The sequence below is a fragment of the Pelodiscus sinensis genome, chromosome 1, assembly GCF_052426305.1.
Source record: "Pelodiscus sinensis isolate ZL-2025 chromosome 1, ASM5242630v1, whole genome shotgun sequence".
Classification (NCBI taxonomy): domain Eukaryota; kingdom Metazoa; phylum Chordata; order Testudines; family Trionychidae; genus Pelodiscus; species Pelodiscus sinensis.
The window spans coordinates 345070579-345083079 of NC_143052.1; the positions used below are offsets into that span (position 1 = coordinate 345070579).

Genomic DNA, 12501 nt, shown 5'->3' on the forward strand with positions numbered 1-12501 from the left:
CTAAATATATATCAGGATTCTAACTCTACTGTATCCACAAACCTCCAGCTTTCCAATGTAGCATCCAAGTTAAAGAGAAAAAAGGATATTTAGCTACCAAAATATAATTATAAAAGATGATTCAACTCAAACATTGTATAGGATTTATGTACCTTTATAGGTCCAAGCTGTGACTGACCTCCCTCTCCCTCCACAGGTAGCTCATAGCTGATAGTGAGCAGTTCGGATTGGATAACCTTCCGCAGTGTAAGAGTTGCTGAGCCAATCAGCACTGGCTGCGGACAGAAAAAAAATGAATTCTAAGATTTCTAAAAGAATTACTGAACAGGCAAAAACCCAGGAATTACTATAAAGTACAACTTCAGAAGGAGCCTGCAAGCCACTGTCCTCCTTTTCACCACAGAGTCTCATTATATTAATACAAGCCCAACTTGTATAGAACTAAGGTTTTCATTAGTTCCTGGATCCAGGCATCACCATAAGATGGTGGCAAGGGGGAGAGCTCAATTTCTGTGAGAATATTGGATCACAGCAAGAGAAGTGTCCCAGACTCCAGAGATGGACTATGATTTTATACTTATCAAGGACACAAAATAGGGCAGACGGAAAATGGTATTTTTAATGTTACTGATGATTATAACAAAATCTGAACCAAATTAAACCTACTCTCTGACTTTCTATAGAAACAGATTATATGAATTTGATTACTTACATGTACCCATTTATCCAAAAGAAATATACATTTGATTTGTTTCAAATGCTCAGATTACTCTGTCCGTCCCCATCTCCCCCCGAAAGCTGAACCCCTCCTTCAGGAAAATGAAACAATCATGTGCCCTTTCAGCCTTGCGGCGTGTTCTTAAAGTCCTATTCAATGGATATATCTTATATACAGCAGCACTGAGATATGTTCCACACTGAAAAATGCTGGATTACTCATGTCTGTTTGACAGTTAATGCTTAAATCTACCCCATACTCTTTAAATGGCAATATTATGATTTCAGAGAAGGATGAAGGAGAGACATACTTGGGCTCTTCAGTCTGAGATAGCAAGATGAACATCACATAATTCCACTAAAACAGCTGCACATACCTCAAATCCTTTACAAAAATCGCAGTAGTCATAATGTACAAAGGCCATCAGATTGTACAAAGTATCTGGGTGCCCAAAACGCATACATTTTTGCTTACATGGATTAACTAACTTGTGGCAAGTACCTTTTTCTGTGTGATTTTTCTCATGTAGATTTTGAAAGCAAGATCAGAGTTCCACCAGTGCTCTATCATTATTCCACCAAAGTGAATAGGGAACACAAACCGCTGTTGAAATTTTACCACTGGAAGGAAGATTGACAGCTATGAGTATTTATCTGGAGTCAGGGCTGCTCCATTTCACAAAGCTGAACAGGAGCAGAGTAATCTTTCATCTGTATGGAGGGTAGGCAGGACAAGTGTGCATGTTTGAAGTCTCCAGAGAAGAAAGTTCCAACCCACATGAGGACAGCAGGCAAAGACTACCTCTCAGACCATATCAACAGAGAAGGTGGAGAATGAGGTTCCGAGTCAAGAGTTCTTGCTAGAACCTTAAAATAGTATATCCTAGGTTAGATGCAATTTACACAGGTTCACAGAAGGATATTTTGAGTTTCCTTTTCACACAGCATAATAAAAATATAAGAAAGAGCTAATACATCTCTAAAAGGTGTAGAATTCAACATTAAAGGTTAAGAAAAAAACCCTCTTACCATCGCCTGTGATTTTACTTGAAGCTATCCGAATTACTTCTGTTGTTAGGGAAATCTGCCCACTTTCATTTTTGGAAACTCCCACTGGAAAGTGGAACTCGACAAAGAAAGTGCTACAAATGAAAAAAAATGAATTAAAGATCCCAAGCTAATAGACCCCTAATAAGTCCATATACATCAGGATTAAACTTTGTAGCCGTAGCATCCACAAGTTTTGGGTCCTCGGGTCCTTCAGTATTAGTGGATTTTTAATGCATATCTTTTATCTGAGTGCTATTGCTACTGAGCCTCAGTTAAAGAACTATTCTTCCAATGCTTCAGGGGGGCAGCCAAGTTAATCCGTAACTGGAAAAACTTAAAAAAACAATAAATGGTCTTGTAGCATCTTAAAGACTAACAAAACATGTAGATAGTATCATGAGCTTTTGTGGGTACAACCCACTTCTTCAAACACAGAATGTAATACAAAATTGTTACTTCAATATCCAAGAACAACATTTGTTAAATCAGAGTTAAGATTGCTTACATGCATGCATTTCCTATAAAGGAAATACATTAATACAACTTTATTACCTAGACTAAACTCAATTTATATGCTTTATCCTGCAATCGTATTATCCAAATGCCTGCACAGATTCTTCACAAATTTGCTTTCATTTTCAGGCTGCAAACACCCACAATACACACACGCAGTTCCTCAATTCCACAGAGAAATGCACAATTTCACCTTAAAAAAAATCTTGATCTTGTAGAAGTCTATCAATGAGACAGGGTGGGTGAGATAATATCTTTTATTGGACCAACTTCTGTTGGTGAGAAAAACACTTTTGATCCTACACAGCACTCCTCAACCACCTTTTCTCTCCAATACCTGGAAGCAATATGCCTTCAACAATGCTGCATATTTAATTAAAGTATTTTCTTTAAAAGACTATGATGTATTATTTTTTAAGACAAGGAGAGGAGAATAAAACCTCAGGATCCTATTGAGATAAGATCAACTGAAATAAAACACCAGCATTCAGAAGAACCCTGGTTCCAAAATCCAGCAAAAGAAAAAAAAATCTTACCGCTTTTTAGATAACATTGGTCTTGGTGGTTTCCCTGTGAAGCTTTTCTTGCCTGGTGTAGACTGGGTGCTTTCAGGAGGAATTCTCAAACTTTCAATTATGACTCGAGCTAAGTGTATTCGACCCAGCAATGCCAATCTATCAACATTTAAGTTTATGGTTTGACCTTCCTCTGCGTATTCTGTTCGAGTGTCAGAAAGTGGTAGTGGTCCAGCAGGAGAACAGCTGAACAGGGTTAAAACAGAAAATCCAGCTTAAACATTCATTGCAACAAAACCCTAAAAGAAAACTGTAGGCTGCCATTGTATTTTTTTAAATTGTTCATTATACCTGAGCTTACACATCTGTTCTCGTACTGTACTGAACGTCTCATCACAAGTTTCCTACTCACCCTTTACATTCAAAATATGTAAACCACAGATAATGAAGGTGGCTTCTAAATTAAATGTGTTATGTACTTAAAAATCACACATACATTAAGAAAGAAAAGTGCAGATGTTTTCTTTCTGTGCAATTCTATCTGCGTAAATCAGGACACCTTTCCAACTCAGCACTGCAACAAGAAAAGGCTCAAGGAGCCTAGTATAGTGATGAGAGGGTGCAGAGGTTGCAGCAAACACAGGGCAAGTTCTCGTGTGTGAAGGGGACCAGCAACAGGTCTCTCCACCACTTACATACCATGTGAAACACATCTTGAGGGCTTTAATGCTACAAATGCTTTTTGTGTTGCATTTCCAGACGTGAATTTCACCTTCAGCCAGTAGAATCCAATGATAAGGGAATTTGGGAAAATTAGTATAGGCATTTAGAAGGTCAAGGAAGTATACTGATTTGGATATAAAGACAACTAATGTATTATTAAACTGGGTAACCGGATTTCTGAAAGGTGCCGCTGTAAATGGTGTATGAGACTGACAGTGAAGCTACTCAGTGTGAATACAGTATTACTTGATGTAATTTCCTCTCTATCAGAATCTTTTATGCTAAGAGTTCCATTTATTTCTATTTTTTTCCTTATCTGTTTCATGTTTAGCTGTAGATATTTTTGTAAGTTAGGCAAGGTATCTTGAGCTTTATGTTTATTTTTATGAAGCCTGTAGTAACATACTTTCTGTGGAGGTTTTGTAAAAAAACCATACATTTGTTTAAAACCATTTTCATTTCAAATTTGGTTAAGAACTAGCTTTGTAAAAACAAGTTAATAAAAATGTTACATGCTCTTTTTTTTCCTGTTTCCTTGTTTTTAAATTCCAAAGGAGTCAGATTTTCATGCCTCTGTAATGCAGGCAACCCAAATATTGCATGAAGAACTTCAAAGTAAAACTTGCTATTAACAAAAATGAAAATGGAAGCAGTCATCTTCATAATGTAAGCTAATTGAAATGCAAATAGTAAACAAACAGTACAGAAAATGAAAATATTCAGAATCAGAGTTGTTATCCAGTTGGTAATTCAAAGTGTTATTTATTATTAGAAAGGCAGATACTTCTTTATTTTGCAAACGTGATTTTTAACTTGACTGTATTTCTTTAAGCAGCTGGTCGTATTTTCATACAATAGACATCAAATTCTTAATCAAACTGGTTAGTCAAAGCACTACTGCAGGGGTGGCGAACTCGTTCCGGACAAAGAGCCACAATACCAGTGGAGACAGCATGAAGAGCCGGAGCAAAGTTGTTGAGGGAAAAAAAAAAAAGGCAGCGCAGTGCTGGGGGAAAATAGGTGCTAGTACATCCGTCCCAGAACACGGCTTTTTTTTTTTTTGGGGTGGGGGGGGGGGGGGGTTAACAATTTTGCCCCAGGTCTTAACGCTATCTTCACTGCAATTGTGGCTCACAAAAAAAAGCACTGGGAAGGGGTGAGAGGTGCAAGCTCTTGGAGAGAATTTGGGTGCAGGCGGAAGTAGAGAAGAGGATGCTGGCTCAGGGAGGGGCCTCCAGGCTGGAGAGTGTTGTGGTCAGGTGGAGGGTTGGGGTGCTGAGCAAGCCGCAAGCTTGTGGCTGTGAAGGTGCAGGAGTTTGGGTTGGGGTGCATGAGGGGCTCAGGGCAGGGAGTATGATGGGCTCAGGAAACAGATTTGCAGTGTGTGGATGATGCAGGAGTGTTGTGGCAGAAGACTGGGGATGTGGGAGTGCAGGAGTTCAGGGATGTGAGAAGCTCAGGACAGGGGTTCCAGTGTATGATAGGCTCAGGTTTGGGTTTGGGGGCGGGGTGCAAGAGTGTTATGATGCTGCAGCCAGATGGGGGCTTGGCCCCAATTGGGGGCTTGTTGGACAGGCTTAATTTTAAAATAAAATATTATGTCAAACACAAAATGTTTCAACCTTGTCTTTATTTATGAGAGGGATGGGGAACCTGTTTTGAGTCAGGGGTCACTGACCCACAGAAAAGACAATTGGGGCCACACAATAGAGATGAAAAAAAAACTGCTCCAAAACCCCCTCAGCCTCACTAATGTGGCCCCAACTGTGCTGGTGGGGGCAGAGGACAGTGTGCTGGGGCAGGGTACTCGTGGGGAAGGGGTTCTGCCCAGGAGGAGGGGACAGAGACTGCTGGGGCCAGTACCTGGGCATCCCGAGTCTCAGGAAGTGCGCTGGCTGCTCTTCCCCTTCCCTCCCACAAGCACTCCCCCTGCTCTAACCCTCCCCTTAGCCAGGCACACCCGCCCCCAATTCACCCCCTCCCGCCGAGCCAGGCACCGGCTCAATACCAATCTTCCTCCCACTCTAACCTAATTCTTGGGTTCTGGAGCTGCCGCCGCTGCTACAGCCGCACGTCTCCCTCCAGGCACCTGAGTGCTAAGCAGCCGGCACATTGTGTGCACCCCCCCTCCCACCTCCTTCCCCAGAGCCAGAGCCTTCCCTAACCCAATCCCCCTCCCCCATTAACCTTATGCCCTGGTCCCAGAGCCGCCGCTGGCGCCGCCGCTGCACCTGCAGTCAGAGCTGCTGCCTGCGCTCAGCAGCTGGCTGCTTGCATGTGCAGGATATGACATAGTGCACTGGGGGCTGTGTGCAGAATGGCGCAGACCGTGAGCACGCATGCGGCTCACAGCAGCCCAGCTGTGAGAGCGATTGACCTGAGCGGTTCCAGTTCTGTCCCGGTTCCGTCAGGAGCCGCAATTTGCAGCTCGCGAGTCGTGGGTGGGCCACTACTGCACTATATAAAAGTGCAAGTCTGTGGGAATAGAAGTAGTGGTTCTATTTACCATTTATCACATTGTTATACAGGCCCCATCCAATACTACATGTATGGCCTTAAGGGTGTCACTTGGGCTACAAGAGCCCCACCAGCTAAGAACCACTGATTGCTAATGGCAACTTATGACTGAAGGCGACTGCACAAAGGAATCTGGGACTGAACTATTCACCTGCATTTCATTTCTGTTGCCTTCTCTTTCTGATCACAGATGTTAGAAACAGAAGTTTTTTGTGATCTCTGATGGTTTCTGTGGTCACCTTTCACAAGCTTTTTTGTCCTGATTTCTTTTTCAGATGATGTAACATCCTCATCTTCACTGAGGAAGTCGCTTAAACTAGTATCAGACTTCTAAAAAGAGATATTGGAAAAAACAAAAGTTTATAGTATTAATGCCAACAAAAGGTACACAATAGCCACAACAAATAAGGGTGGGAAAATTAGCACGTGCTCATATAATGAGATGATCAAAAAGCACACTCACAAGGGGGAAAGAATTAATGCTGCACGGGAAATCTTTATTCTGGCATTTCCCGATGTGAGTATTTGACTGGTCTCTTATTAATAATATTCTTTTGTCAGCTTTTAATATATTGACAAACTTTGATAGGCTACATTACAAAAATGCTGATCTGAAGCTTTGAATTTCTTTTACTGTAGCACTGTGGCCTAAGCATCTTCCCCTGGTCCCCCACTTACATGAGCTTTATAAAACAAATTCTCCAGCAGACTCTGGTCATAGTGAGGATCGTTCAACTCGCTGTCATACACCTCACTTCCTGCAGAAAGAGATTCTGGAGGAGAGCCTATTCCATCCCAGAAACGCACAGGGGATAAATCAGCGCTGTGAACAGAGGAAAAAATATCCCTCTTAATATAGCAGCTACATATGAATTCTAATGGCATTGTTTACAGAACAGCCACCTTTATATACCGATTTGAACTCAGCTGTAATGATCAAACTAACAGTGCATTTAGTGCTTGATCGTAACAAAGAATCCATTTAAGAGATATGGCACAGATGAAAATAAAACAATACTCTGGCTCACATGGACCACCCAGAGCAGTGATACTCAGACTGAGGCTGGGGACCCACAAATGGCTCTTTAATATGTCTCCTGAAGCTCTTTGAAGCACACGATATTAAAACACTGTGTGATTTAATTATTAATTAATCTAAGTTATTACCCAATCAGGATGCATTTGCTATGTTACTAATCAATTGTAGAATACTTGGTAAGTAATTTTGATATTATACAACTGTGACTGATACAAATGTGGATCTTTTGGATAATGATGATAGCTAATTTGGCTCCTCGACCACTGAGGTCTGAGTACCACTGACCTACAGGAATTAATGGGTAGTCCACTTTTCATTAGCCAGTGAATCTGGTGTTGCTTCTAAAACTGTCAAAAGGAGAAAGGACTGAGGAATGGCAATTTAAATAAGTCACTGAATAGCTACCAGATAGTAACAACTTTCAGTTACTACTAACCTGGCTGGATATGTACAGTAAACTTCCGATAATCCGGCACCTTTAGGACCCAGCGGGTGCCAGATTATCAGATATGCCAGACTATCAGAAGGGGGGGGCTATGAGGGGGTCTAGGGTGGTGTGGGGGGGATGCCACCCCAGACCCCTCATAGCCCCCCCTTCCGATAGTCCGGCTCTGTACCAGGCGTCCCTGATTCAGCCGCTGCTGGTCAGTTTCAGCAGCAGCTGAATCGGGACGACTGCGGCAGAGCATCTGGGGTGCTGCCGGGTTGGTCCGGTAGCGCCACCCCTTGGCGCTGCAAGATCAACCCGGCAGCACCCCAGTTGCTCTTGGGGAAGCCTGGGGCAGAGCAGCTGGGGTGCTGCCGGTTTGGTCCCACAATGCCAAGGGGCGGCGCTACCGGACCAACCCGGCAGCACCCCAGCTGCTCTGCCCCAGATGTCCCCAAGTCAGCCGCCACTGAAACTGACCAGCGGCTGACTCCGGGAAGCCCGGGGCACAGCAGCTCTGCCTCGGGCTTCCTGGAGTCAGCCGCTGGTCAGTTTCAGCGGCGGCTGAATCGGGGACAGCTGGGGTGCTGCCGGGTTGGTCCCGCAGCGCCGAGGGGCAGCGCTACGGGACCTACCGGCAGCACTCCAGCTGCTCTGCCCCCGGCTTCTCCGATTCAGCAGCTGGTCAGTTTCAGCAGCGGCTGAATTGGGGAAGCCGGGGGCAGAGCAGCTCCAATGGTCCAGCTGCCCGGAACACTTCCGGATTCCTGATGGTGCCGGACCACCAGATGCCGGACCAATGGAGTTTTACTGTACTAGTGATCTACTTTAGAAGTGAAAGGCTTCATGCCCTATTACTAATGCCCTGTATTAATAAGCATCCCTTCTCCCCCAAATAACATGATCACTAATAACAAGATTTTTTAAAAGTTTTCACAGTATGGTATTTTAAACTTGTCACTTTTATGAGATGAGCTGCTGAATGTTAGTCCACTTCCTATTAGAAAGTTCTCAATTTCACATTTTACCACACCTCTGAGACACCCAGAGTTAGTTGGCTCTCCATACCCATCCATCACATTGTTCACTGGGAACAGGGTAAAGGTACATTAGTGGAATACTCTTTGTGCTCTGTTCTGACGCAAAACAGCTACTGCAATTTCCAAGGCTGCCAATATGTTCCCATTCACAATGTCAAGCTAAAATCTAAACATACCTCCAATACTGTTAAATAAAAAGAAGGGGAGTTTACAAAAAAAAAGTGAAAGATTTTCACTAATTTAGTTTTCACTAAAAAAACAAAACAAAACTTTTCTCTAAAGCAGGGGTCAGCAACCTTTTCAAACCAAAGACCCAAACTACATCAAAATTCAGAACAAGTGGTCAATAAAAATGCCCATTTCCATGACTGAAAATAAACAACTTAATATTATTGATAATTGACATCACAACTGGTCAAATCCAGCTTCATGCACGCATTCAGTCTGTCTTTTGTCAATCTTATGGCGGGGGACTAGATATGTGAGCATATAAGGGGCTCAGGGCAGGGGTTTCAGGTTTATGATAGGCTCAGGGTTGGTGTGTGGTGGAGTGCAGGAGTGTTATGACGCTGTGGCCAGATGGGAGTTGTGCCCAGAATGGAGGCTTGTTGACCCAGCTTCATTTTTAAATAAAGTAAAATATTAAGTCCAACACAAAAGGTTTCAACATTGTCTTTATTTATGGCAGGAGTGAGGAACCTTTTTTGGGTCGGGGACCACTGACCCACAGAAAAATCAGTCAGGGATCACACAAGTGAAAAGCAACAAATAAATAAATAAACAAACTCACATACATACACCACACAACCAAAAAAAAGGGGGGGGGGCCACTAATGTGGCCCTCAATTGAAACACTCCCTTGGTGCTCCAGCCTCATGATGGGGGGAGGGGAAGGGAGGACTGAGGTTCAAGGCCAGATTTACTCATATGGTGTTCCAGGATTAGTGGATTTTGTGGCCCCGCCCCAGGCTCTGGGGTGGGGCCAAAAATGAGGGGCTAAATGTGTGGGATAGGGCTTCCAGTGAATGGTAGAGGGATGAGGGTGCAAGATCTGGGCAGGAGGTAGGGTGTAGGAAGGGGTGAGGGTGCGAGATCTGGCTGGGAGGTAGTGTACAGGAGCAGGCTGGGAGTAGGGTGTCTGGCTGAGGGGAGGGAGTAAGAGTAATCTGGGGGCAGGGGTCTGGCCAGGGAGCAGGTTGTTTGGCCATGGGGCAGATGTGGGCTGGGGGCAAGATGTCTGGCAGGGAACGGGGTAGGGAGACGGGGGGTGAAAGATGCAGGATCTCAGCAGGGGGCTAAGTGAGGAGGTTGGGGGGGTGCAGTGTCTGGGTGGGTGTGGGGGGCACTTTCTTGTTTTTGCACCGTGTGACGTGCACCGTGTAATATGGCCTGCTGCTGTTCCCATTCACCTGAAGGAAGCCTCCAGGAAGGATTTCCAGGGAAAGCCTCCAGGAAGTGTGTCCTGAGAGAAGGAAAATGGCAGCACATGCACTTATTCCCCGCACACCGATCCGGCGGGGAGGCTCAGGGCTTTCTCCCTCTGCAGGAAGCTGGGGCCGTAAGGTTGTAGAACCAATGTTAGCTCCCTACTGCGGTGGGAGCTGGTGGGGCTGAGTTGGGGCTCCGTAAGAGCCATATCTGGCTCCCTAGTGAGCCATAATTGGCTCGCGAGCCATAGGTTGTTGATCCCTGGCCTAAAGGGTAGAAAATACGAGAACACAATGGCAAGAAAGCCAGAAAGGAAAACTAACTAGGACTCTCAATCTGCAAAGATTTAAGCACGTTCTTAACTCTACTTGTACAGGTAGCTCCAGTGAAATCAATGACACTATTCATATGTATTAAGTTTTTACTGAAATCAATGTCTAAGTTATTACATCTATTAAAAAGTATAAGTCTTTGAAGGCCTGGCATGTCTTCATTATTTAAGTGAGTAAAATTCAAAAAGGAAGCAATTATAAATGGGGAAAATAAATATTTTTTTAAAAAGTTAATAATTTAGATATCAATAATAGTTAAGGATGGTGTTTTAAATTATATACATAGTGTGTATATCTATACAGACTATCTTGAAAAGCCACTTACACAAAAACAGTAAGCATTATTTGTATTTATTACATTTTTAATTACTCTTTGGATGAAGAGTAGAGAAGAGGCAATTTAATAACTGGGCAAGAGGTAAATATAACTAGTGCCACTATTTTGTTTCAAGTCCAGATTGTGTTATTTTTTGCCTAATATTTGCCTACAATCTCTGCAGGCACAACATAAATAATAACTAATTACAGTAATTGTGCATGTGAGACAATGCTTAATCTTCCAACAATATCAACAATATTCCTCAAACAAAAGAGCCCCGAAACGAAGATGGGCACCAAACTTAAAGAGTAAAATACTTCTTCCTGCCACCAATTGATAACCCAGTACTTCAAAACATTTCCAGAAATGAGGGAGAAGATGCATCAATTCAATAAGCATCTTGTATGATACAAGAAACAGATAACTGGGCCATTTTGGGAATGTTTACGATGACGTCTCAGTGTATACCATAGCACCCACCTGCCTAGTAGTAGCTGTATTGCTCTGTTTTCAGCATGCACATCAAATTCTTGAACTGTGTACTCAGATGCTAGCAGAGTTGGATCTTCATCAGTAGATATGACATCAGGGTGCAAAGTTTTAAGACTCCTAGATGACAGTAAAGGAAAATGAGGAGTAGTAAAGATAAATAAGTGTTCCTGTTTTTTTCTAGATTTTATCATCAAATACACAGATTCTCTCTTACTTAGCACAAATAACAACCTATATACAGTGTATTTCTATTTGCATTTTAACCCACTAAGTACAAAAGGGCAAATTGTCATACAACACTAGACAGATTTTGCTTCAAGTTACATTTTTTTATCCCATATTTTAAGTATAATTTATAATGTGCCAAAAGTGTTCCCCATTCTTGCAATTTAAACATGGTAGCTACAGGCTCTCTAAGCACTTTCTCATTCTTTATCTCTTTTAAAAAAAATGGTAAGTGCTCATGAAAGATGCCTGATCAACATTCCTGGGGAGACTGAAATCTTCTACTTATTTACAAATCAAATATAATGTAGGCAGTGGCAACGGTCTCCCACCCTACCAAGGTATCTCTGACTGTGGAATCTCTTTTAGGTCTGACTGGGTATCTTAGCCACTAAACTCATGTAACCTTTTGACTCCACTTAAACTACCAGCAAGCGTGCCAACTGTGGATACCGGTGCATCAGATAAATCACGGACTGGCCTTCAGATGGCAATGATGCTTTGACATTACCAACATGGACTGGAACTGGTGAGGTGAAATATAAAGCTTATTTACAAGTAGCAGATTTACCTGTGTTCCTCGGGTCAGTAACTCAATTACGTTTTTTTAAACTTTGTTTAAGTTTAAAATAAACCATATGTACCATTATTTTTTGAAACCACAGTGATTACAAAACTTTTTCTGCATTTTCTTTTCTGTCTGCTTTATATATGTATTTTGAGTTTTCTATTTAAGCTGCTATATATTTTAGAGAGTTCGTCTGTCTGGTCAAGAACTCCTCCTAAACAGTAAGATCTAGAACCACCAAAGCAGTCTCATTCCAGGCACATCCCATTTTCCTGGCACAACCAAACCTTACATTGCTTTAAATTATGATAAGAGGAAGCTGTATAGTGAATTTGGTGGTCCTAGCACTTACCATTAGGAGGAGTTCTGGATCAAGCGGACAAGCTCTCTAAAAATATATAGCAGATGGGACTTTAACTTCCTTGTTTGAATAAGAATCATATATATAGTAGCCCAATGTCTGTGACTCTGTAACGCTGTAGAGTTATGTCTTGCCTCTGGGGAGCGCTGTTGCCTCCTGCCGTGGCGCTCAGCTGACTTCTGAGCCGCTCAGCCGGGCCGCCGCGGGGGAGCAAATAGCGCAAGCAACCATTTGG

The 12501-nt window shown here is 42.8% G+C and overlaps 1 protein-coding gene across 3 annotated transcripts in view; it reads right to left on the bottom strand.

Moving 5' to 3' along the window:
- The window catches only part of C2CD3 (C2 domain containing 3 centriole elongation regulator), an 84417-nt gene that overhangs the window by 63304 nt on the left and 8612 nt on the right, over positions 1–12501 (bottom strand). For all 3 annotated transcript variants that reach the window (XM_075919584.2, XM_075919583.2, XM_075919585.2), the window contains exons 7-13: positions 11101–11229; positions 6714–6858; positions 6187–6365; positions 2817–3041; positions 1747–1859; positions 1220–1338; positions 153–275 (exon numbers count right to left, since the gene is read on the bottom strand). In XM_075919584.2, coding sequence (XP_075775699.2) covers positions 153–275; positions 1220–1338; positions 1747–1859; positions 2817–3041; positions 6187–6365; positions 6714–6858; positions 11101–11229 — 1033 coding nt within the window. The remainder of the gene's footprint in view (positions 1–152; positions 276–1219; positions 1339–1746; positions 1860–2816; positions 3042–6186; positions 6366–6713; positions 6859–11100; positions 11230–12501) is intronic.